This window comes from Mytilus californianus, unplaced genomic scaffold, assembly GCF_021869535.1.
Source record: "Mytilus californianus isolate M0D057914Y unplaced genomic scaffold, xbMytCali1.0.p SCAF_6, whole genome shotgun sequence".
Taxonomy (NCBI): Eukaryota; Metazoa; Mollusca; class Bivalvia; order Mytilida; family Mytilidae; genus Mytilus; species Mytilus californianus.
Window position 1 is genome coordinate 47891594 of NW_026262712.1, and position 27920 is coordinate 47919513.

At 33.3% G+C, this 27920-nt stretch overlaps 2 protein-coding genes across 3 annotated transcripts; both read left to right on the forward strand.

The window, feature by feature from the left end:
- Positions 1–389: 389 nt before the first annotated feature.
- LOC127706210 (glycoprotein-N-acetylgalactosamine 3-beta-galactosyltransferase 1-like) lies at positions 390–5401 on the forward strand. The gene is made up of 3 exons (XM_052210693.1): positions 390–769; positions 1750–2402; positions 5010–5401. Exons 1-3 carry the CDS (start codon positions 466–468, stop codon positions 5124–5126), a joined length of 1074 nt encoding a protein of 357 aa, XP_052066653.1. The 5' UTR covers positions 390–465; the 3' UTR covers positions 5127–5401.
- A 3411-nt stretch (positions 5402–8812) lies between these two features.
- On the forward strand, positions 8813–26236 carry LOC127706207 (plasma alpha-L-fucosidase-like). 2 transcript variants are annotated; one of them, XM_052210690.1, is made up of 8 exons: positions 8813–9351; positions 12180–12286; positions 13469–13599; positions 16035–16168; positions 17156–17253; positions 21478–21610; positions 23930–24100; positions 25212–25648. In XM_052210690.1, the coding sequence occupies exons 1-8, from the start codon at positions 8999–9001 to the stop codon at positions 25234–25236; spliced, it is 1152 nt and encodes a 383-aa protein (XP_052066650.1). In that variant the 5' UTR covers positions 8813–8998; the 3' UTR covers positions 25237–25648. The 2 variants fall into 2 exon arrangements, with proteins under 2 accessions (XP_052066650.1, XP_052066649.1); XM_052210689.1 differs by having other exon boundaries at positions 8815–9351; positions 25624–26236.
- Positions 26237–27920: the final 1684 nt, after the last annotated feature.

Consider the following 27920-nt stretch of genomic DNA (forward strand, 5'->3'; position numbering starts at 1 on the left):
AAAACAGCTGTAACAGTAATAATTCATATTATTTGTGATACGAGAGGACAAATATACACACCATCTCTTAATACAAACATATGTTATATAGCAACATACTTTTTATACAAATAAGATAAGGAGATGCATACATTGATCAGATTTCACATATTTCATGTATGTTTCATTGTGCTTAAGTAATAGTAAACCATTGTAAAAGCATTTCTATCTCATAAAAACCAAGTACAAATGTACACATGATGTATATATAATTTTTACTTTACTTTTTCATTTGTAAGAAATCATTGATCAAATTTTACGGTAGATAATAAATACTAAAATCGAAAAACTTAATTCAGAAAGATTAAGTAACATCTGGTCTGAATACAATCTGATAGAAAAATGTGATGATAAAATTTACACAAAGTCATGAACTTATAATTTACAGCTGTAGAACCTTATACTCTCAATTTGTGAGAAGACGTCATGCAATTTCAGAAATACGGAAGCCAGAAATGTCATTATTCAACTAGCAACACCATTATACATGTACTCAATTTGAAAGTTATAGGTTTAATTTCTCTTGTGTGTATCGTTTTCTGTGCAATATCATATACGATGATGTATACAACTACTATATCAAGAAGGCTTGGTGGTGGAGTATTAGTCAGAAAGAGCAAAGATTTCACAACAAACAATAGCTGGATATTTACGGAAAGTAATAAGACCCACAACATAAAATCACATAGAAATTCAGTGGATATCATTAGTACGACTTTAAAACCTGAAAGTAAGTACACTTTGTATTTCTATTTAAGTGAAAGCACAACAACAACAAAAAACAACAAAAAAACAACAAAAAAACGAAAAAAAAAAAACGCGGGAAATGCCATGTTACCATCATAAGAATAGTTTTAAACGGATTTAATACTGGAAGAAATGTGTCGATGGTCAATTATTCAGTTACTGTTTCCATGGTAACGACGGCCATTTTAACCAAAAAATTAATCCAAATACCACATGTGCACATGACAGTAAATATTTCCACAAAGTTTCATTCAGTTTGGAAGACTTTTCCCCATTCTTTCTGCTTCTATGGCAATTGCATCTATCTTTGAAATGCCAACCCCCGATTACACATATGCACATGGTGGTTAACATTAGTGCATAGTTATATTATAATTGGCTTTTTTGGGGTTCTTTTTTGTAAAAAAAGGGGGGGGGGGGTCCGTTTTATTCAACTAATGATAAAAAAATAAAATCTAAACAAATAAGAATAAAAGTTCTCTGTCGCAGTTGTACATTGTAGGTACCAAATATTCAAAGACGCTGGCATAAAATTTGCATATTTATTAGTACTCCTTGTTCTTCACACAATTTTAAGTTAGATACAATATACATATATGTACCTGGTATTCCTTTATTTGTACTACATGTAGTGACCATGAGGTAGGCATCAGTTGTGAAAGAACATTTGATTCATTTAGAATCAAATCAAAAAATGTGTTCACAATACATTGTCCTTCTTTGGATAATAGGAGACAGGGATGTAAACGTCAATGCGACAGCAATCCTACGACAAATAACCAATCGACATATTAGCAACTAAGGGTTTATTTATTGGGTATGTAACGAAAAAAGTGAAATACTAGTAATATATCCAAGAAGAAACTCCAGTTTACAATATTCTATTCAAGTACCGGTATTATCTTTTATAATTAAGATTTTCATTGGCAGAATCTAACAGTTATGTATGAATACATCTTGTAGAAGCTGATGGAATTCACGGTGTAGATATACGAATTTTGTGCTGGATAATGACTTGTCCCAATAACTTACACATCTTTGCTATCCACGTCAAAAATACTTGGGGAAAACGCTGTGATATATTGCTATTTATGAGTTCTAAACCAGATAAGGATTTTCCAGCGATAGGTCTTCGTACACAAGAGGGGCATAATCACTTGACTGATAAATCCATGCAAGCATGGAGGCATGTGTTTGAACACTACAGAGATAAAGCCGATTGGTTCTTTAAGGCAGACGATGACACGTATGTTATTGTAGAAAACCTGAAATATTTATTAAAAGATTATAATACAAGTGAACCTATTTTCTTTGGACAACACTTTGTTAAACCTGATACAAAACAATCATTCAACACAGGAGGACCGGGCTACGTTTTGAGTAAAGAGGCATTAATAAAACTGGGAACAAGAGGAAACAACATTGAAGAATGTAAACAAGATGGGGAGTTTGAAGATGTTGATGTTTCTAAATGCCTACTTAAATTCGGTGTAAAAATTGGAAATACCTTAGATGAACAACATCGTACTAGATTTCATCATTTGACTATAGACAAATACTTGTTTGGGACTTATCCTTCTTGGTATTATGAATACAACACGAAGACGCTGAGTAAGGTAACTCATAAATTGTTGAATAAAACGAATTCTGAAGTGTTGGAGTCATATCAGAGCTATAACAATATAAAACAGTCAAAACAATAAACAAATAAACGAATACTGTGGATTCATTTCGTGGGTACCAATTTTCGTGGATTGCAGAAAAATTGCCTTTTCGTGGATATGTGATTTCGTGGTTTTGCCAAAGTCTGCATATAACCTAATAGAAAATCTGCAGTTCGTTGAACATCTAAATTCGTGGTTCACCTCTACCCACGAAAACCGTGAAAATTGATATCCAACGAATAATAATGAACCCACAGTAACAAAAAAATCCTTTAGTTAAGTTAACTTGATTTTGAAATGAAGGACATTTACTATATCAATTAAATGCTTTAAAGCAACAGTGAAAAAAAGAAAATTGTAAATCAGATTTTCAATTTTGAAAACTACATTAAATCAAACAAAACTAGTTTTTAATATCAAATTAAGAAGATGTAGTATACTTGCCAATGAGAATGCAGAGACCAAAGGACGTAGATGTAAGCAACTATAAGTCACCGTACGGCTTTTCCCAATGAGCAAAACCCATACTGTAAAATAGGCTATGAAAGGTCTCTAATAGTTATACATGGCAAATGAATAAAGTTTGGCAAGATAAGTATTTCCAATCACATCATTCTATAAACTCGGTAATATTACAATCGAGTGAAAATATGCAACATAGACGTGATACTTGCAAAACTGCATGGAAGATAAGTTTGTGGTGACAAACTACATTGCGTAATTAGGAATCCGTCGTAGTAATAAAATTGAGAATGGAAATGGGGAATAAGTCACAGAGACAATAACCCGACTAAAGAGAAGACAACAGCCGAAGGCCACCTATGGGTCTTCAACGCAGCGAGAAAATTCCTACCCGGAGGTGGTCCTCAGCTGGCCCCTAAATAAAATTGTAAGAATATAATATAATTAGATGTGGATTATAAATGTGAACAAGACAGCAACCGTACAACACAAAAGGAATTAAAAACCATCTAGAGGTCAAGGTAAAACGTTTAACACGAAAGAATGTCAAGCTCTAAATCATCGTGCATGATTCTATACGAGATGCGAATGAATGTCTGATTAGGCCTTCTAGAGTTATACCATCAACTTCCGATTCTTTTAGAAAACACACACAGGAAACAAACCGTAAGTTATGCTAATTTACATTGACAACTAACAGATTCTGACTATGACAGGCACATTATTATGTGGCGGGGTCCAACTGGCTATAATAACGTATTATATTTTATTTTATTGTCCTCTAAGCATTACTCCCTTTGAGCCAGGTCAGTACCGCGAATAGTAATTTAAGAGGAAATCAACTGAAAATACATTATGGATACAAGAGTCGACAAATAAACATTTAATACTAAATAAATGTAATCTAAATAATTTAACCAAAGAAAACCTCCATAACCATTAAAGCATGCACAGAATACTGAATCTGGTGTATTTGCTGAAATCAAGGATATGTGTGAAACAGTGAAGACTTGGTAAATGGAGTACCAAGATTATGCAGGTTACTATAAAGGGCAAAATTGTCATGCAACACATTTAATTAGGTTTGATTAATTGGTTGATTGATTGTTGGTTGCTAAATGTCCAGTGGCAAATAGTTCATGCATGTTTAGGACGAGAAAATTAACAATAAATACAGTAGGTAGGTCATGCAACAGAGGCTGTACGGGATGAAGGTCGGGGAAATTTGTACTGCAACTGAAAAATGAGGGTATAATGGATAGGGTAAAAAAATTTGCCACTCGTGACACTCTCTTTTCACGAGGCATCGGAGGTAACGTCCCCATTCTGACCGGACATGGTTGCGTATTTGTACAACCCAACACAGCCAATTCGAACGCCCCACTATGGAAAGTGTTTTATTGTCGGTTGGAAGAAGACGAAATAGACCATATATAAAATTGAGAATGGAAATGGGGAATGTTTCAAAGAGACAACAACCCGACCATAGAACAGACAACAGCAGAAGGTCACCAACAGGTCTTCAATGTAGCGAGAAATTCCCGCACCCGGAGGCGTCCTTCAGCTGGCCCCTAAACAAATATATATACTAGTTCAGTGATAATGAACGCCATACTAAACTCCAAATTGTACACAAGAAACTAAAATTAAAAATAATACAAGACTAACGAAGGCTAGAGGCTCCTGACTTGGGACAGGCGCAAAAATGCGGCGGGGTTAAACATGTTTATGAGATCTCAACCCTCCCCCTATACCTCTAGCCAATGTAATATATCTATTCTTAGGTCACCCTTGGGGTACATAAGTGTGACAATTTCATCTTATATTTGAAATACCATACATGTATATATCAAAGTTACAGCTCCATTACCTCGTATAAAGCATAATATACATTCATCACACGTGAGCGGTATAAAAAATGCTACATGTAACATAAATAAAAACGGTTCAGTGGCCAATAAAAAAGATAGAAAAAAACAACAGCTTTTAATTTGATTTTGTAAAATCTTAGACACGACATATTTTTGAAGCTCTTTTAATTCTATATCATTTTTGTTTTTTTGGATTTACAATATTCGTCGTCTTTCTCATTTACAGGGCCCAGACAGTATGAGTGATTATGTAATATCATTTCACTATGTTAAACCAGAGTTGATGCATATCATAGATTTTTTCATATATCATCTGAAACTTTACAACATCCACTCGAGCTGATATTATATAAGACCATACCTACAACGTTGTCGTTATTCCGTTCAGTTTTATGAACTTTTACATAATATATAATTATAGGAAGCATACCATATATATATAGCAGCATTTTTATGGACTTTTTTTTAGATTGGTGAAAACTTTATCAATTAAAAATCTCTTGTGTAACTGTATACCTCAATAATTGCATTCATTGTCTGTTTTTATTTATAGTTTTTACTTTTATTTGTTTTGTACTATTTTTATGCTGACATGTTGTTATTAAAAAGTTGACCTTCTTGTGACGTCATGTATTCATTGATTGTCATCCTGATTATGCGTGAAATATTTGCCACTGGTGGATATTCGGCAAATAACACTCAAATTCTGAGTGTTGCAATTTAATAAGCTTTCCGCATGATTGTGACAGATTTAAACAGGCGTATCATTGAAGGCCAGTATAGGCATCGAGTTGTTGATATTTTTGTTACCTTGATAACATTGAGAATGGAAACGGGGAATGCGTCAAAGAGACAACAACCCAACCAAAGAGCAAAAACAGCCCAAGGCCACCAATGGGTCTTCAACTCAGCGAGAAAATCCCGCACCCGGAGGCGGGCTTCAGCTGGCCCCTAAAAAGCAATGTATACAAGTTCAGCGAAATGGACGTTACACTAAACTCCGAAACATATAAATGAGACAAAAATAAAAAAAAAAAAAAAAAAAAAAAAAAACATACAAGACTAACAAAGGCCAGAGGTTCCTGACTTGGGACAGGCGCAAACATGCGGCGGGGTTAAACATGTTTTGTGAGATCTCAAGCCTCCCCCTATACCTCAAGCCAATGAGGAATTAACAAACACATAGCAATACGCACAGTAAAATTCAGTTTAAAAGAAGTCCGAGTCCGCTGTTAGAATGTTAATATTTATTTTGTATAGTGCCCTAAGCACCAATTATTTTTTTTCAATTTACATAATTATTCTCATGAGTTTTTTATTTTACACTATATTAATACATGTGAGTTTACGTGATATATTCCATGTTAATACTTTCCTCGATACTTTCATATTTCAACATAATAACTACAGTATAAAAATAAGGAGATGTGGTATGATTGCCAATGCTGATGATGGATGGCTGCTTAACGTCCAGCGGCAAATTGATATGCATATTCAGGACGAGAACACGTTAATGTAATATGAATATTAACCCTGTTTTGTACTAGACCAACACGCTGAGCCGGATTTTTAACGTGCTAGTTCACAAGGTAACAGTCCGCAGGAAGACATGTCACCTTACCCGAACACATTATTCTGACTCCGAGCCGACCAGTCTTTGTTCTTACTCCTTAATGCCGCGTGCTGAGCGAAGAAGCAGCAAATACCAATTTTAAAGTCTTTGGTTTGACCCGGCCGGGGTTCGAACCCACGACCTCCCGCACTCGAGGCGAACACGCTACCACGAGACCACCGAGGCGGTGATTGCCAATGAGACAATTGTCCACCAAATATCAAAGGAAGTGGATCCAAGCAATCATAGGCCACCGTACGGCCTTCAACAATGAGAAAAACCCATACCGTATAGTCGGCTATAAAAAGCCCCGACATGAATAATATGAAAAAATAATTTGAGAGAACTAACGGCCTAATTTATAACAAAACAATTTACGAAAAACAATTATGTCAAACATGAATCAACGACAACCACTGAACTACAGGCTCCTGACTTAGGACAGGCACATAAAGAATGTGGCGGGGTAAAACATGTTTGTGAGCGCTTAACCCTCCCCTAACCTGGGACAGTGGCGTTACAGCACAACATAAGAACAAACTATAAAAATCAGTTGAAAAGAACTTAACTCATCAGATCGATACAAAGCAGAAAAAACATCTAACAAAAACGCAGACCGGACGTGGCAGGCTATTTATGCGTCCCTTACAACAAAAAATAACACAAAGTACAGATCTGAGAGTACTCGCAGTTACTGACAGCTTGTTCAAAGCCAATAAAAACTAATAAAAAAAATCATGTATCTTAGACTAAAATATCAATCAGTACACATCCAACATCAAATGGATTTAGCGTAAAGACGTCATTAATAGTCAGAGAAAAACATGACCTTGTGTAATGCAAAATTATAGGTATCGACAGATGGTAGTACCGTGAAAGTGCATATATATGTGTATATCAATACTAATTAGTATGGGTTTAATTTGCTGATAATAAAATCAATATTTATACCAACATAAAACAATATTCAAAGATCTAATAACAATGTTGAATTGGTAATCTTTTAGAATAAGATTATTAAAAGGATTGATAAGTTTACCCGAATCATAACTAATTTTCCGGGCTCGGTAAACAACATCACCGTAAAATTTATGATTTTTTATTTGTGCTATAATGCAAACGTAATATTTTGTTATATTTGACGTTAATGAATTCTAAAACTCATAATACAGACTCGTCAGCAGATTCCATGTAAGGATTTTGGACATAATATTTTAACATTTCATATTGGTGTGCAGTTATCGTAAATACTGCTTCTGGTCATATCGAAGAAAACATATACTTGGATGAATAGGTGGTTACAAATTTGAAAACCTACCATATAATCATACAAATTACACACTATATAACTATACCTTTTCATACGCATGCTTTTGCATGTGATGTGGTCGCTATTTCATCTTTAAGCTAACGATGAGTAACAAGTTCCATTGTTCTTGAGTCGTTAGAAAAGCCATTGATGTATCAAATCCGAAGTAAATAATGGTGTCTCGTATGTAATTTCATTTGTTTCACCTAAATAATGTTCACGCCCACAATAATTACAATCCACGAATTTCAAAGGTTTGTTATTTTCTCCATCTTGATGGTCGGATCTTCTTGGGCTGCATACAGACAATATTCTGTATATTTTAATTAAATTTCTACCCCCCTTTTTCCCCTTTTCATTGAGGTACACGTATCTATATTTTAAAATACCGATTAAAAGATTACAATTGAAATGTTTTTTTTCGATTCGCATAACATGTTTAATACACTATTCAGTTTTGAAAGAAAATGTTCGGAGATGGGTACTCGTATTCCAACATTCCAACATCAACAATTCCACGAATCATTGTTTTTATTTATACTTAACAAGTCAAAAATCAAAAGTCTGAGATAAGTCAATTTCAAATTGGTCATTTGACAAGAATTCGATTAAGAAACTGAAAATCAAAGTCATTTACGTTGTTTTCATGTGAAAAGATACACACGACTTTAGTTTTTATAAATGTGGCAACATTTTTATGGTTTTTTTGGGTGTTAAAAAAAGTGTTTTTTTTTGAGATGTCAAAAATCAAAATTAAGAACATTTTCATTTTCACAGAATTTGATGAAAAGTGGAGGTGGTGCTTTACTTTGGTTGCTGAGTATAGTTAAATACATTTTTTTTCGTGCGCATAATACAAACTTTGTATATATCCCTTCCTTGTTTAGTATGTACACGTTTAACTTTCAAAGTTTTACATTACAATTGACATCATACATACATTGTTGTAGCATATCTAATGAATGTCCATACGTTATTAATTTATAACATCATTGATTTATTTTACAAATTACAACAATCGATTCGAATTGTTATTTTTAGATTTAAATATCAAGTTCCAATAATGTTTATGCTTAGTTGATTTTCAGTTTTATTAGTGAGTTCAGTTCATGTGACTCGATCTATTTTTAGTTATATATGTCCGCTAATTTATTGTCCTGATGCGGAAATTCTTCATTGTATAATTTCGAAACTAACATTAACAGTTTAATCCACCAAGGATAATTTTGTTCGTTTGGGAAATTGATCTTACGGTGGATAGCTTAGCAACATTGACACAGCCACTTGTTAAGACATGCATGTAAAAATTGGAATTTACGTAACTTCGATTTTGCTGCTCGTTTGCATTGTTCAGACATCATGTAAAAAATATGAACCAAACTGGGAGTCGATAGACTCACGACCTCTGCCTGGTTGGTTCGATGATTCGAAAGTCGGCATTCTTATTCATTGGGGTGTGTTTTCTGTTCCTTCGATTTTATCAGAATGGTTCTGGTATCAGTGGAAAACAAGGACTCCTGTTCTGGTTGACTTCATGAAAGAGAATTATCGACCCGATTTCACCTATCCAGACTTTGCACCACAATTAACAGCCGAGTTTTTCGATGCAGAAGAATGGGCTAATTTGTTGAAGCTTTCTGGAGCCAAGTAAGTAAAATTAATACGATGTATAACATGTACAACAGGGTACTGTATTGAAAATCAATATTCGCCTTGGTAACGCATTCATGTACTTCTGTGCACAAAAAACAAGTAATTTGATATTTCAACCTGGTGAAAATTAAAATTTTGTCATGTGTATGCATGATTTTGGAATTTGAACGCACATTCATCATTCGTAATTAAAACTAAAAAAAAATGTGGTGTGAACACGGCCATATTTCTCAGTTATTGTATATTTAATACCTTATAATAATAATAATGAATCTTAAATTATCCATATATTTCCTGTCTATAATGATGATGAGCTGGTATTTAAACTTCATGCATGATTAAACTTTTTCTTTAGTAAGTAGAAACATTCGTAGTATATAATACATGACTTTTGTAATACATTTTTGTCGAGCCTTCGACTTTTGTCGAAAAAGCGAGACATAGCGATCCTACATTCCGTCGGCGTCGGCGTCGTCGTCGTCGGCGGCGGCGTCCACAAATATTCACTCTGTGGTTAAAGTTTTTGAAATTTTAATAACTTTCTTAAACTATCCTGGATTTCTACCAAACTTGGACAGAAGCTTGTTTATGATCATAAGATTGTATCCAGAAGTAAATTTTGTAAAAAAAAATTCCTGTTTTTCCGTATTTTACTTATAAATGGACTTAGTTTTTCTGCCAGGAAACATTACATTCACTCTGTGGTTAAAGTTTTTAAAATTTTAATAACTTTCTCAAACTATCCTGGATTTCTACCAAACTTGGACAGAAGCTTGTTTATGATCATAAGATAGTATCCAGAAGTAAATTTTGTAAAAAAAAAATACCTGTTTTTCCATATTTTACTTATAAATGGACTTAGTTTTTTTGCCAGGAAACATTACATTCACTCTGTGGTTAAAGTTTTTAAAATTTTAATAAATTTCTCAAACTATCCTGGATTTCTACCAAACTTGGACAGAAGCTTGTTTATGATCATAAGATAGTATCCAGAATTAAATTTAAAAAAAAAATCCTGTTTTTCCGTATCTTACTTATAAATGGACTTAGTTTTTCTTCCAACATTACATACAGTCTGCAGTTAAATTTTTAAAAACATTTATTAGATTCATAAACTATCCTGGATTTTTACCAAACTTGGACAGAAGCTTCTCACAATAAAAAAATTGTATCGAGAAGAATATTTTTATTAAATTTTTTCCTCATCTCATTTTTGTTGAGCCTGCGATTAACAGCAAAAGTAGGCGAGACAGTGGGTTCCGTGGAATCCTTACGAATTTTTTTGTAATACCGACGGTTGAAAAAAATACATGTTAAATAATATAAACAAACATTAAGGACAAGTATAATACGCGTGAACACTTTTGAGTACACAGTATAAACCAATATTCAACAGCATTTTGTATATTTTATAATGACAAGAATACAGAATGAGGAGGGACGTATGTGTAACTTATTCTTTTCCTTTACTTACAATATTCTGATTTGCATTGAACAAATGTTGAGCTAAGTTGTTGAATATACTATCGGTTTGCTAGAATTAATTGAATTATTCTTGCAAAGAGAACAAATATTGTTTCACATTGTTACATGTTTCCATTTCATTTTGCCTTTAAATTTTAAACACTGATATTCATGATTGTGAGTTTTAACCCAGCTCGGTACAGGTTCATCTCTAATTGTAATTTGACTAAGATTGTTTTAGTCAGTTTTCCTGACGAAATGGTTCGGTCCGAGCACCGGCTTCCCGCATCAATAAAAATTACCACCAATATGTAGCCAAAAGTGCTAAAAGTGGCACTTAACAACAATTAACCGGTCAATCAATAAAAATTTGAAGGGGTAAACCGTCCCCTACATGACCAATAAATTATCTAACCTCAATTGTTTGAAACTTTGGCAAAGATTACTCATTAAATGAAACTTGGAATGTCATATGACATAGGCGTATTAAAATTATAATGTTAACATGGTTAACATCATGAAAATTGTTAAGGAAATTATTGAACCAATAGATATAGGAAGATGTGGTATGAGTGCCAATGAGACAACTCTCCATCCAAGTTACAATTTATAAAAGTAAACCATTATAGGTCAAGGTACGGCCTTCAACACGGAGCATTGGCTCACACCGAACAGCAAGCTATAAAGGGCCTATGCATGTATATATACTAAACTAAATTTTAAAAATATAAATTAGACCGTTGGTTTTCCTGTTTCCTGTATAGCTTACTGTTCGGTGTGAGGCAAGCCTCCGTGTTGAAGGCCGTACTTTGCCTATAATTGTTAACTTTTTATACATTGTGACTTGAATGGAGAGTTGTCTCATTGGCACTCATACCACATCTTCTTATTTATAAGTCTCTATGCACGATCTGTTTTTTACAGTTATTTCATTTAGTGAAAACTTTCCCTGATAATTAACTTTCGTGCTTTATTGCCGAAGTTTACCGAACATTAACTTAATAAATAATAAACACAGAATCATGGATCACGTGAAATATAGAAGTGAGATGATAGACATGCAATAGAGCGATGCATGTTCATTTTTTAATACATTTTCCGTGATTTTCAAAACAGTTGTTAAATGATTTGGTGTATACAAATTTTTCCTTCAAAACTTCCACGTTTGTTTACCTTTTATTTCATCCCGGTTTTCCCCTCGCACTTGCGCTGTGTGGTTGCCGAAGTACTAACAAGAGGTCTCGTTGTTAAGGTCACTGCATGCGGAAAGGCTATCTGCAAACAAGCGTACGGGAAGACAATAATTCAATATACATAGTGTTTATTAGTTGAACATTTACATCATTTACATTTTGCAGGTATGTAGTATTAGTTGCCAAGCACCATGAAGGTTATACCATGTGGCCCTCCAACTATTCCTGGAACTGGAACAGTATGGATGTCGGCCCTAAAAGAGATATTGTTGGTATGGTCAGCAAATACATATTTTTAATTATCATTGGACATGTTTAAATTCAATCATGACAGTGTCATAGAAAAATTTGTAGTTTAACCTGTTAGCCAGCGTTGGTTATATTTAAAAGAAAGATCTTTGAAAATGCGTTCAAAAACTCTAAATGATAATTACGCATGTAAAAAAGTTTTGGTGCATATTTAAAAATAAATTCTATTGAAACAATGTTGCATAATTAGTATCAATAGAAGTATAGAAGATCATTATTTTCTTGAAAAAGAGAGGCGAAAGATACCAAAGGGATATTCAAACTCATAAGTCGAAAACAAACTGACAATGTCATGGCAAAAAACAAACTGACAATGTCATGGCAAAAAACAAACTGACAATGTCATGGCAAAAAACAAACTTACAATGTCATGACAAAAAACGACGAAAAGAAAAGACAAACAACAGAACACAAAGCACAACATAGAAAACAGGTGCTACTAGAAGTTGAACAACTTTCACTGAAACGGCAGTACAAAACCATTATACTAATAAAAATAGTTTACATGTGGAGTATGTCATATTGCCATGCAGTAAACGGGTGCTCATTTTATTTGATATATATCATTTTTTTCTCTCCTAAAAATAAGAAGAAACATATTACACAGTTATCATGGTTATTTCTTGAACATGTGATAAAAAGATTTATCTCTTTCTATTACTAAGATGTATCAACGATATATTAAGGTAAAATGACGCCATAACAGCTGGTCATATACATATTAAGTATAAGGAAGACTGCAACTGGAAACTACACGCTACATGATGGCTCAATAATGAGCAAAAAGTGTCGCCATATACAGTTATTTATAAATGACAAACTTTATGTTAACTGATTAAAATAAAACATTTTCATGATTTCAACATTAGTAGTTTTATTTTATATACGGACAAAATAGAATTGCATACACAGCTGATACCCAGTAAAACAGACTCGAGACTGTTGAGGGTCCACATTTTTTTGATATATTGTTCAATGTATTACTTGTACAATGTACGCGTTATATACTTTGGTCGCTGATAGAACAAGTTAAACATAAGCCGAACCGTGCAATAGAGTAAGTTGCTATAGCAATACAAATATATAATTAAAATGAAACTGGAAATCAGTTAATTTTATTTGTTGTGTGATATCTTTAATTTCAGGAGAGGTTGCAGACGCTATTCGGAAGAATACAGACATGCATTTTGGACTTTACCACTCCTTGTTTGAATGGTTCAATCCAATATTTGAGCAAGATAGAGCTAATGGTTTCAAAACACAAGATTTTGTTTCAGTAAGATTTTTTTTATAAAGCTAATTTGACATATAACGCAAAATTTCTCTCTCGCAGATTGTCCAGTTTTTCCCTTAAGACTTGAGTAGGAAACTATTCTATTAGTAGTAGACATATTATGTTCATACTATTTGATGTGTCTAGGTCTATGTGGTTCATCCTCTCATAGGTACTTGGGTACAGGACAAATTTTTTTTGCCCTCCCCCTTTTTTTCCAAAATCTGTTATTTTTTGTTTTCTATTAATTTCAATTATTTTCGCGTTTTTCTGTATTATACGAAAATACGTATACTACAAATAAGTTGTATTTGCTATTTACTATCAATTCAAATAATATCACTAGAATGATAATTAATAGAAAAAAAAAGAAAAAACGGATTTTGGAAATAAGGTGGAGGGCAAACAAAAATAAATGCCCTGTCCACAAGTACCTATGTATTTCTTACACTTTTAATTCAATTTCAATTAATTTTTTTTTTGGCTTCAAAGAGCACTTCCGTAACGCATGCGCTTGGAGAATAGACCCCCTTTTTATTTCTTTAGTATTTAACTTCGTTTTTCTCGTTGTTAACATTCTGGCTAAGATACAAATAAAAAGAGGGGTCCATTCTCGAAGCACCTGTGGTTTAGCAGAAAATATTTTTGTGCATTTGTTATGCAGACAGCCATATAGTATGAAGTTTCATCAGTCCGAATCTCGCATATTTAAAACTGTCAGTTATCTGGAGCAACTGAGTTCACTCACTGTTTAGAGGGGTTTTTTGGTTTTTTTTTGTTTCTTTCAATTTAGTAATAATATTATTGTATTCTTTGCTAGGTTATTCTTCAATGACTGAAGGGTTTTTTCGACTGATGACAGTATTGCCTACTTTTGTAATAGATAAAAGTGTTTTTATTTTCATACTTCCAAATTCCGTTAAGTTTTAGTGTGAGTTAAGTTACATGACTGATATGATTCATTAAGTTGGTGATATATACTGAGAAAACATTAATCAATCCGATTTTGTAAGATGCTTTATAATGAAAAAAGAACAATGGTTTAAAAGTAATGACTTTATTGACAATACTCATGCCAAACATTCAGCCCTAATTACCAGATTTGACTTTCCAGCGTTTAAACCGGAGTAATACGGCGGCAGATGTCACAATTGCAGCCATAGTTAATGACTCTTCCGGTACACATAAGTTCATTCCCGGTCGTGTTGCAAAATTATTAGTTTTGTATGTAGTGTTTCGTGAATGTTGTTTTTTTTTTGTTCACTCTCTTGTCTGGACTTGTCTGTTTTTCTTTGATTTGTAGTATTTTGATTGCCCGTTTGTTATATTGTCTCTCACCATTTTCATCCTAATGTCTTGTAGTTGTAGAATATTTCCACAAGCATCGAATCAGTAGTAATATTCATTGTTTTGAAGTAGTATATCTATTTGTCTGAAATATACAGTACACTACTGCACTATTTATAATCATTACCGACCTGTTCTCTAATGCTGTCAGACGTCTCGTATTAACATGCTGGCCTGGAGTGTCGGAGGTCTTGGGTTCGATCCCCGGTTAGGTCAAACCAAAATCTTGGAAATTGCTTTTTGCTACTTCTCCGCTAAGTATGGAGTATTTAAGATATGAATCTGGTCTACCCGGCGTTTTAATTAAGGGTCCGGGTAGAGTAATATAGCGGTTGTCATAGTTACATGTACCTTATTAACTAGCAGGTTAAAATTCCGCTCAGCGTGTCGGTATAGTACAATAAACTTATTTAGTACAAAGAAGGGTTCCATATTCATATCACATTAACATGTTCTCGTCCTGATATGCATGTAGTATTGGCCACTGGACGATAAACATTAATTTATCCCCATCCCCATCATCTTCGTGATATTGTGCTGTGTGGATAAAGCACATGGCTGTTGTATTTGAAATACTTTAACTTTTCTTCTTTTAATACAAGATTGTTTGTTTGAATTATCGCTTTTTTTAACTTTAGCTCTTTTGTTTTTAACCCGAAGATTTGAGCGGGGAATAGAACTATGTACACCTGTAATTCTCTTACTCGACTGTTAAACCCTACTTAGAAAGGAGCGTCCGTTCGGCTGCGCAGGATGAATAAATACGCAGCCACGTCCGGTCATAAGGGAATGTTAAAACCAAGAACTCGTATACGGAGAGTTTCCTACTCTCTGTACACCAAGGAACAATGTAGCAGTCCAGTTTTCTACCCTTTATGCCGGTCGACATTGTTTATAGAACCTACTTAATCATGTTAATAGAATTATTGTTAATTTGTTGTCGCGCTGAAATTTTGTCACTTAATGTTTGCCATGCAAAAATCAATAAATGCGATCTTGTTAGTTTTATTATGATCGCTAAAATGGTCAGATGATATTACTGAGCAAGAAAGGTCAAATAAAATTATTTATCTATATTCCATCCTTTGTAGATGAAGACAATGCCAGAACTGTACGAAATTGTCAATAAGTACAAACCGGAAATAATATGGTCAGATGGTTCACATGCTGCCAAGGACGACTACTGGAACGCTACAAATTTTCTTGCTTGGCTTTACAACGACAGGTAAGAAGAATGAACAGTTTCTTCGATTAATTTGCACTTCTCATGAGTGCAAATTGGATCCACATTTTTTTTACGGTAGAATCATCAAACTTGGCAATAATGTACCTCTGGGAATAGATAAAACACTACAATTTTTTTTATCCTGTAGGATATTATTTTCTCCAATAGAATATTATAAGAAATCATATAGGATAAAGTCATAATCCTGTAGGAGAATAAAAATATCCTACATGATAATTTAACAATTTCTTCTCTTCACATGTATCGTAGATCTAATAGGTTATCGTCTGAAATAGAAAGAGCGGTCTTATCTTAATGTACCAGTCACAGGTTAAGGTGAGTGTTGAGTGTTTAATCCCGCCAAATTCTTTGTGTGTTTTCTCCCAAGTCAGGAGCCTATAGTTCAGTGGTTGGCGTTGGTTCATACCGCATAGCAAGCCATAAAAGGCACCGAAATTACAAATGCAGAACAATTCAAGCGAGAAAATTTACGGCCTGATTTATGTACAAAATAAAAAAGAAATGTGAAATACAGTAAGCAACAAACGACAACCACTGAATTACCGGCTTATGACTTGAAACAGGGACATGCATTTTGCGGGGTGAAACATGTTTGTGGGCGCTCCCCCTAACCACACTACATGTTTTCTTATATACCTTTTCCTCTGCAAATGTACGTTTGAATAAACGTCTGGATGGAGTTAACAGAATTGAAAACAATGGGCAAAAAATGCAAAATGAAGGGCAATAAATATACAAGATAAAGAAAAATACGCAAAAAATATAAAGAAGAGAGAAAAATGGTCAAAATAAAAAAAAGAAAAGAGAAAAATGGTTTAAAAAGTTAAAGAATAAAGAATTGAAGGATCTCCATCCAGACCCTCGTTCATAAATGACTCTTATCGAAAATTGTTGGTTATCTCGGTTACACAAACAATTGTAGTAATTTGTAACAATATATGTATTTTAATTATTATATTATTACAGTCCAGTTAAAGACTATGTTGTGACCAATGATAGATGGGGTGTCAATGACAACTGTATACATGGTGGATTTGTGAATTGTGGAGACAGATTCAATCCAAGTTAGTGGTAGATTTATTAACTTTATTAAGTTTTTTTTGGTGACATGATTTTGACTTGCAACTTAAGGTGGTACCTAACTCTACAGGGAGATAACTCTGTAAAAATCAGCTAAACGTTTTAATCACGTTGTATTGTTATGGAAATATTAAGCTTCTCAATGATCAAAATAAGTGTTTGTCAAACTGCTATATATATAACCAATGAAATTTTTCTGATAAAGTGGTTGGTTCAAATTTTTTGAAATTTTTATATTTTTGTCAAAGGGTCAAAGTAAACATTTTGTCAAAATTTTATGAAAATTAAACGAGCCAAATTAATATTAGTCAAGGTGTTGGGTACCACCTTAATGTAAATGCAGTATATCTTAAGTTTTAACCTTATCGACGGTTTTGTTGTTAGCACCCTTGCTTCGAGTTATAGTGGAAAAGCTTGTTGAAAAGATCCACAGTCTGGTCAAACCAAAAATATAATATTAAACATCTTTTTTGGCCGTCTGCACAAGGACTAAGGACACGAAGGATTGAATACTGGCTCTTTCGGGATCAGAATGTTGTATTCGGGTCAAATAACGTGTCTTCCTGTATTACTCGTGTAAACTTGCACATTAATCAAAAAATTAAAAAAACACACATGAGACTTCTATGTCATTTGGCCTCTGGTGGAGGAGAGTTGTCTCATTGGCAATCATACCACATCTTCTTATTGTCGAGCCTACGACTTTTGTCACAAAAGCGAGACATAGCGATCATACATTCCGTCGTCGGCGGCGGCGGCGGTGGCGTCCACAAATATTCACTCTGTGGTTAAAGTTTTTTTAAATTTTAATAACTTTCTTAAACTATCCTGGATTTCTACCAAACTTGGACAGAAGCTTGTTTATGATCATAAGATACATTGTAGTATCCAGAAGTAAATTTAAAAAAAAAATCCTGTTTATCCGTACTTTATGTACTTTACTTATAAATGGACTTAGTTTTTCTGCCAGTTAACATTACATCCACTCTGTGGTTAAAGTTTTAAAAAAATTAATAACTTTCTTAAACTATCCTGGATTTGTACCAAACTTGAACAGAAGCTTGTTTATGATCAAAAGCTAGTATCTAGAAGGAAATTTTGTAAAAATTATTTCCTGTTTTTGTCGAGCCTGCGACTTTTGTCGCAGAAAGCTCGACATAGGGATAGAGATCCGGCGACGGCGGCGGCGGCGGCGTTAGCTAACTTCTTAAAAGCTTTATATTTTGGAAGCTAGAAGACCTGGATGCTTCATACTTTGGATATAGATGCCTTATGTTACGAAGTTTCCGTCTGTCATATGTCCATTGTCCTTGACCCCATTTTCATGGTTCAGTGACTACTTGAAAAAAAAAGTCAATATTTTTTGTAATGTTAATTTCTTTCTTATTATGAGTAATATGATAACTATATTTAGTATGTGCGTAACTTGCAAGGTCCTCATGCCCTTCAGACAATTTTTATTTGACCTCGACCTCATTTCATGGATCAGTGAACAAGGTTAAGTTTTCATGGTCAAGTTCATATATCAGATACTATAAGCAGTAGGTCTACTATATTTGGTATATGGAATGATTGTAAGGTGTACATGTCCAACTGATAAATGTCATCTGACCTTGACCTCATTTTCATAGTTCAGTGGTCAAAGTTAAGTTTTTCAGTTTTGGTCTTTTTTTCTAATACTATATGCAATAGGTCAACTATATTTGGTGTATGGAAATATTTTATGATGTACATGTCAGTCTCGCAGGTTTTATTTGACCTTGACCTCATTTTCACGGTTCATTTCTCAGTGTTAAGGTTTTGTGTTTTGGTCTGTTTTTCTTCAACTATAAGCAATAGATCATCTATATTTGTTGTATGGAAGGATTGTAAGGTGTATATGTCTGTCTGGCAGGTATCATCTGACCTTGACCTCATTTTCATGGTTCATTGGTCAATATTAAGTTTTCATGGTTAAGTTTGTTTCTTAGTTACTATAAGCAATAGGTCAACTATATTTAATGCATACATTTGATTGTAAGGTGAACATGTCTGTCTGGCTTGGTTCATCTGACCTTGACCTCATTTTCATGGTTCATTGGTAATGTTAAGTGTTCTTGGTTAAGACTGTTTCTTAGAAACTATAAGCAATAGGCCAACTATGTTTGGTTTATTGAATGATTGTAAGGTGTTAATGTATTTCCTGTTTGGTTTATCTGTCCTTGACCTCATTTTCTTGGATCATGTTAAGTTTATGTGTTACTTGTAGTAAAGCTTTATATTTAGGACTATCAGCATAAAATCAATGGTTAGTAAAGAAGGGTAGACATTTCAGCATGTGCACTCTTGTTCCATATATTACTTATAAATGGACTTAGTTTTTCTTCCAGTTAACATTACATACAGTCTGCAGTTAAAGAAACTTTTTAAAACATTATTAGATTAATAAACCATCCTGGATTTTTACCAATCTTGGACAGAAGCTTCTTACAATCAAAAGATATTATCTAGAGGAAAATATTTAATAAATTTTCCCCCATTTTTGTTGAGCCTAGGACTAACAGCAAAAGTAGGCGAGACACTTGGTTCCGCGGAACCCTTACGATTTTTTGTCGAGCCTGCAACTTTTGTCGCAGAAAGCTCGACATAGGGATTGTGATCCGGCGGCGGCGGCGGCGGCGTTAGCTAACTTCTTAAAAGCTTTATATTTTAGAAGGTGGAAGACCTGGAAGCTTCATACTTTGTATATGGATGCCTCATGTTACGAAGTTTCCGTCAGTCACATGTCCAATGTCCTTGACCTCATTTTCATGGTTCAGTGACTACTTGAAAAAAAAGTTAACATTTTTTGTAATGTTAAATCCTCTCTTATTATAAGTAATAGGATAAATAAATTTGATATGTGCGTACCTTGCAAGGTCCTCATGCCTGTCAGGCAGTTTTCACACGACCTCGACCTCATTTCATGGATCAGTGAACAAGGTTAAGTTTTGGTTGTCAAGTCCATAGCTCAGATACTATAAGCAATAGGTCTAGTATATTCGGTGGATGAAAGGACTGTAAGGTATACATGCCCAACTGGCAGGTGTCATCTGACCTTGACCTCATTTTCATGGTTCAGTGGTCAAATCTAAATTTTTGAGTTTTGGCCTTTTTTTCTAATACTATATGCAATAGGTCAACTATTTTTGGTGTATGGAAATATTTTATGATCTATATGCAGTCGTGCAGGTTTCATTTGACCTTGACCTCATTTTCACGGTTCATTGATCAGTGTTAAATTCTTGTGTTTTGGTCTGTTTTTCTTATACTGTATGCAATAGGTCTACTATATTTGGTGTATGGAATGATTGTAAGGTGTACATGTCTAGCTGGCAGGTGTCTTCTGACCTTGACCTCATTTTCATGGTTCAGTGGTAAATGTTAAATTTTTGAGTTTTGGTCTTTTTTTTCTAATACTATATGCAATAGGTCAACTATATTTGGTGTATGGAAATATTTTATGGTGTACATGTCAGTCTGGCCGGTTTTATTTGACCTTGACCTCATTTTCACGGTTCATAGCTCAGTTGTTGTGTTTTGGTCTGTTTTTCTATTACTATAAGCAATAGGTCAACAACATTTGTTGTATTGAAGGATTGCTAGCTGTACATGTCTGCCTGGCATGGTTCATCCGACCTTGACCTCATTTTTATCGTTGATTAGTCAATGTTTAGTTTTCTTTGTTAAGTCTGTATCTTAGAAACTATAAGCAATAGGTCAACTATATTTAGTGTATTGAATGATTGTAAGGTGTACATGTATTTCTTGTTTGGTTTATATAACCTTGACCTCATTTTCTTGGATCATGGTAAGTTTATGTGATAGTTGTAGTAAAGCTTTATATTTAGACTATCAACATAATATCAATGGTTAGTAAAGGCGGCGAGACATTTCAGCGTGTGCACTCTTGTTTTTTATATATAAGAAAACGATTTATAACAATGAATTGAATATAGATTTATTTTCCTCTGAGTATGCAGGTAGTATTTGCCACTGTATGCTCAGATAGCATCTTCAAATCTTTTTTTTTGTACTTAAACATTCGTAACACGATAGAAAATATATAAATTGTAAGTATATACACGACTGTTTACTTAGATTTCATATCATATGTGATAACTCGAATCCAATGGACTTGATAATTCAATGTTATATTCGTTTACGTAATATTTTAATTTTTTGAACAGAGGTACTACATAAGAGAAAATGGGAGAATGTAATGACACTCGATCGTTACTCCGCTGGATACAGACGAAATGCTAAACTTGCTGATTACTTTTCTGTACATGAACTGTTGACAGAGGTCGCTCAAACTGTCAGGTGTGTATTGAAATCATTTATATTTTTATTGTTATTGTTATTTGTACATGTGTACTCAGATTCCCTAAGTACATATCTGTATATTAATACTAAATAGATATACTTATTCGTGGATAGGAGATTATACCCCAAAATCTGTTTTGTTTTCTTAGAAAGGTCTTCCTTTGACCGGCAGTAAAGCCCATGCAAAGTTGGGCGTCCGTTTTGCTGTTCGGTTGATAATTTTGCAAGTCATAATGGGTACATTAGCTTGAATGCCACATTCACTGTACGTAACAGGACCGTTGCCACAACTCTTTTGAGTGGTTCGTAGATGACTTATTGTAATTAGAAATATGTTATCAATTCTACATGCCGTCGCAGTCGCCGACAATCAATCTTGCAACAATCAATCTACAAATATCTAGTTATCGACCCAGCTTCATGTTAAAATAACCTGTGGTGCAGACGTACAGTATATATGGCCCTTCAAACGGGTTTAGCTTGAATCTCCTTGTTTGGTTTATTGATTCACTTTCAGTTTTTGATAGATTAAGTTTGGTTTTTAATATGAGTACCAGGTCAACTACTACTTCTTAATTTGTTGAAAATACGCACCATCGTATGGCAGTGGTCACCTGACCTCGTACCTTTAATTGTTCAGCGGCAAGCATTAGTTATAAGGCTATTATAAATGTCTGTTTTACTTCTATTTAAATAAAAAGATATAAATTTTGTTTGTTATATTTCAATATTTGTTGATAAGTAAGATTATGCTAGATTAGTATAGACCTCAGCCACAAGGATTCATCAGTCCTTATCAAAAATGTTCACTGCCTTTCATCCGTCTATTGTTGAAAACTCTATGTTGCCTTCTAGATGTAATTTGGTTATTTGTATTGTTGGGTAGCTTTCTCACTGACACATATACCCTGCATGTCCTTTTTAACATTTTATGGTATGGATTTTCTAATTTTTTTGCTATGAGATGACTTTGATCAAAATAACTTGTAATTTATTTAGAACTCTTATAAACATTACTTAACTATCAAATTCATATGTAATAAAGCATGAATAACTATCAGATTCATCTGTAATAACGCATGAATAACCATCAAATTCATCTGTAATAACGCATGAATAAGAAGTCAAATAACAAAAATACCGAACACCAAGGAAAACTCAAATCGGAAAGTCTCTTATTAAATTGCAAAATCAAAAGCTTAAACACAAATGGAAAACAACTGTCATATTCCTTACTTGGTACAGGAATATTCTTATGTAGAAAATGGTGGATTGAATCTGGTTTTATAGGTAGATAAACCTCTCGCTTGTATGACAGTCGTATAAAATTCCATTATATTGACAACAATGTGTGAACAAAACAAACAGACATAATAGGTAAAAATGTCAAAAATAGGGGTACAGCAGTCAACATCGTGTTATAATAAGACGATTTCTTTTTTCTGTGCATCCATCATTTCTGTAATCAGTATTATATTGTCTAATTCTTTACTTTTTAACAGTTATTCTTTTTACTTCGACCCCATGATTCTCTATTATTATTTTTTTTTTGGTTATTTTTTTACTATTCAATAACGTTTTAGACATTACTCTCAATCCCACCCAGACCGTTTAACATGTACATGTTCTCAGCGTAATTCTGTAATTTTCACTCTGACGCACATGTAACATTTTGTGCAGATATTCATAATGGATGAATATTAAAACAAAACGCTGCATACATCGTTCCAAAACTTCAACCTTAATGAGCATGATCAACTTTCTTTTGCTACTATTTTTTGCTACGAGATAACTTTGATCAAAATGACTTGTAATTCTTAATAAATTACTTAATTTTACAATAATTGTCGCGAATCGCAATTAGCATTATTATTATTTAAACGTTTTTTCTCCTTTGACATTTTGTTTTACATGAAACTTGCTCCATTGATTAACATTTGTCTCTGTTAAACATCTCCTTTAATTGTTATATGTTTCTCCGTTAATTATTATTGAGTATCTCCGTTAATTGTTACAGAAACTCATTCCATTGTTTTGCAACTTTATATTCACAAATATCTCGTGCTTTTATACTTTATTTGTCCCTATAAATATGAATGGTAAAATTGATTAAGGATCACGTTTTAGAATTGATCTGTATGTATGATGTATTACAAATGATAGAATAAATGTTAAAACGGTGATGTGTTTTTCATTATAATAATGCGGAATTAGTGGTGAACCTCTCAATCAAGACAACAACAAAAAAATAGTGTTCGTAAACAATTACCTATGCAACAATAATCTTAGAACTGATTAATTTCCTTTGATTTACAGTTGTGGTGGAAATATATTGATTAATGTTGGGATAACAAAAGAAGGCACAATCACACCAGTATTTCAGAATATATTGCTGAAACTTGGTGGATGGCTTGAAGTCAACGGAGAAGCCATTTATGGTTCCAGACCCTGGTTATATCAAAGTGACAATGTAACAAAAGACGTTTGGTAAGAAATTCAATTTCGCTATCCCTGTAAACACTACCATACATTAGATCATTTTGTTATTATGATAATAATTTTATTCTATCAACACTTTGAACTCATGAGTTCAAACAATCTGACATAACCATTTCATTTACAGTGTACATGAACAAACTAAATGTAGACTGATGCATGGCACAACAACTACAACGTCTAAAATTTATTATACCGAATATTTATGTTTCCTTATTTACTGACAAAGAAAGACAACCGGTAACATTTTATTACAATGAACGTTATAATGTTCAGTTGATAATGAGCATTCGTCTCAATCTCGTATCATTTCGGTAAGCTCATCGGTAAGCAACTATCAAACTGTGAGCCAGGATCCCTTCACGATGAACATTGCTTTTAGTATTACAGAGATATCTGTATTTTATTCATTAAATATATAATATGAATAAAATTGAGAATGGAAATGGGGAATGTGTCAAAGAGACAACAACCTGAACATAGAACAGACAACAGCAGAAGGTCACCAACAGGTCTTCAATGCAGCGAGAAATTCCCGCACCCGGAGGCGTCCTTCAGCTGGCCCCTAAACAAATATATATACTAGTTCAGTGATAATGAACGCCATACTAAACTCCAAATTGTACACAAGAAACTAAAATCAAAAATAATACAAGACTGACAAAGGCTAGAGGCTCCTGACTTGGGACAGGCGCAAAAATGCGGCGGGGTTAAACATGTTTATGAGATCTCAACCCTCCCCCTATACCTCTAGCCAATGTAGAAAAGTAAACGCATAACAATACGCACATTAAAATTCAGTTCAAGAGAAGTCCGAGTCTGATGTCAGAAGATGTAACCAAAGAAAATAAACAAAATGACAATAATACATAAATAACAACAGACTACTAGCAGTTAACTGACATGCCAGCTATATCTTCAATTAAACTGATTGAAAGATTATGTCTTCATCATATGAATATCAGGCACAATCCTTCCCGTTAGGGGTTTAGTATCATACCATCATAACATATATGAGAAGAAGAATACCATGTTAACTAGTCTAGTTGATAAGATAATTTAACAAAATAATTACAAATTTTAGTATGACAATAATTTATAGGTACACCTCCAATATGGTTGAATAAGTTTTATTTGATGCCTGGCACAAAAACTACGTTTGAAATTTATTATATCGAATATTTATGTTTCTTTCTTTACTGACAAAGAAAGACAACCGGTAACATTTTAATACAATGAACGTTACTATGTTCAGTTGATAATGAGCATTCGTCTCAATCTCCGTATCATTTCGATAAGCTCATCGGTAAGCAACTACCGAACTGTGAACCAGGATCCCAGGCTATCAGTACAATCGAAAATATGTTCTTCACGATGAACATTGCTTTTAATATTTCAGAGATATCTGTATTTTATTCATTAACTATATAATCAGAATACCATATTAACTAGTCAAGTTAATAAGATAATTTAACAAAATAATTACAAATTTTAGTATGACAATAATTTTATAGGTACACCTCCAATATGGTTGAACAAGATGTATTTGTGTATGCAATCATGTTATCCTGGCCAAGGAACAACAACACCATAACCCTAGGATCAACAATTATGACAACAACTACAACCGTTGTCAGCATGTTAGGATATAATGGCAACTTTTCTTGGAGACCGAACTCATATGGAGGAATAAATGTTACTATACCAGCAATACCTATAAACTTGATGCCAAGTGTAGATGCATGGGTACTCAAGATATCAGGACTGAAAAATGTTTCTAAACGTACTTAAATATCTTCAGTGTTTGTTCAGCTTTACTTTTTGTACAAATTAACTTACTTTTCATATTTTTATAGTGTTAACTTTATTATTATTTTTAAATACAATATGCATGTTGTATTTTTTGATATCTGCTCTTTCACCCTATTTTACAAATATGTTATGATAAGAAGAATCATGAATGGTCATTCAAAGAAACATGATACAAATGTGTGTTTATATTTATTTATAAATTCAATATTCTACATTAATTGTCAGATAAACAAAATAAATATTGCTTTATACATGTGCATGAGTGCCGCTGACATTATACAATGACAATTATTATAATAAAATCAAATACATTTATTAGGCTTTGGTTATTTTAAAGAAACATAAAATTCAGATAAGAATCTGTTCATGAATGTTGTCTGAAAGAAATGATACTAAAATCTTCGAAAAAAAAACCAGAAGAAAATTGTGACAATAAATAAAACACATAAAAAACCATCATGCATGAAGGCTCTTGTAGTCAATGCGGCTTAGAAAAATAGTAAAATACAAACGTACAGCAAGATAGATACTTTTCAGCTACACAGTTGGGTCATTCCCATGCACTTGACCACAACGTTTGTTGCAAAATAAGTTTTATAAAACAAGATTCACTTTAAAGACATTTTATATAACAAATCAATACCATGAACTCAAAACACTAAATAGCATAATAATTTAAACATGCTTATCTCGTTTTTGTCGGAAACATATTAGCATAGTCTGTTTAGAACAAAAGCTCACAGACAAACAAGTTCTATATTTTAGGGTTTACACAGATTTTACGTTGATTATAAATGAAGCCCTCTATAAAACTTCTGTTTTTTTTTTTGCTGCGTATAAGTTTAATTGTTTAAGTTCCAAATTAAGCCAGTTACCTAATGAATAAGGACTGACGCAGCTAAGCCTATTACTGAAAAATATGCAAATGTTAAGAGATTTAAATATATAATATGCTATTAACATGTAAAACATTAACAACATAAACACAGATTATAAAGTGTCATATGATGATTCATAATCCTTTAGAATTATAAAGACTCTGACTCGTTTTTGTCGGAAACATATTAGCATAGTCTGTTTAGGAGAACAAAAGCTCACAGACAAACAAGTTCTATAATTTAGGGTTTACACAGATTTTACTTTGATCATAAATTATGCCCTCTATAAAACTTCTGTTTTTTTTTGCTGCGCATAAGTTTAATTGTTTTAGTTCCAAATTAAGCCAGTTAACTAATGAATAAGAAATGACGCAGCTAAGCCTATTACTGAAAAATATGCAAATGTTAAGATATTTATAAATATATTATGCTATTAACATGTATAACATTAAAAATATAAACACAGATTATAAAATGTCATATGCTGATGCATAATCCTTTAAAATTCATTTGCATAAAAAACATTTCCATAAAAATCACTGTTGTTATGATAGGAAATTTGCATGTAGAATTATTAGATTACTGTTTTGAATTAGTCTTAAAATAATGTGATTTACAGTTGAAGCTGTGTCAATTCCGTTTAAAAAAATGTCATAGAAGGTTCATCATTAGGTAAAGACCAACATGGTTATGGTGGAAAGTGTTCTACAGTAATCACTATATTTTCTACACCAAGGCTGTGAGTTCCATGTCCGCTCGTGGCGAGGCGTGCTCGATTCTGATCATAATTTACATAAATTACCAGTGTTTCTGTCGAAGGTTTCACCAAAGTGCTCTGGCTTCTTCCACCAATACAAATGTTCTGTCATGATATACCCAATACACTGACAACAGAAACTTTACTTGTTTAAATTAATTCCTCGGCAAGAGTTCGGTTCCGCTCGTCAAAAAAAAAAAAAAAAAAAAAAAATGGAACATTAAATCAAGCGTGAAATGTACGCTTCCTTTATAATTGCAATGATCTATTTGCAAATGTCACGGGAAAATAATGATTATTATGTAGAACTCTTATAAACATTACTTAACTATCAAATTCATCTGTAATAACGCATGAATAACTA

Excerpts from the sequence above, each read along its gene's own strand:
- LOC127706210 (XM_052210693.1), top strand. The coding sequence starts at position 466 with ATGCAATTTCAGAAATACGGAAGCCAGAAATGTCATTATTCAACTAGC. Across the intron at positions 770-1,749 it reads TACGACTTTAAAACCTGAAA|AAGCTGATGGAATTCACGGT; the intron begins GTAAGTACACTT and ends TACATCTTGTAG. Across the intron at positions 2,403-5,009 it reads ACACGAAGACGCTGAGTAAG|GGCCCAGACAGTATGAGTGA; the intron begins GTAACTCATAAA and ends TCTCATTTACAG.
- LOC127706207 (XM_052210689.1), top strand. The coding sequence starts at position 8,999 with ATGCATGTAAAAATTGGAATTTACGTAACTTCGATTTTGCTGCTCGTT. Across the intron at positions 12,287-13,468 it reads CCCTAAAAGAGATATTGTTG|GAGAGGTTGCAGACGCTATT; the intron begins GTATGGTCAGCA and ends CTTTAATTTCAG. Across the intron at positions 16,169-17,155 it reads GCTTGGCTTTACAACGACAG|TCCAGTTAAAGACTATGTTG; the intron begins GTAAGAAGAATG and ends ATATTATTACAG.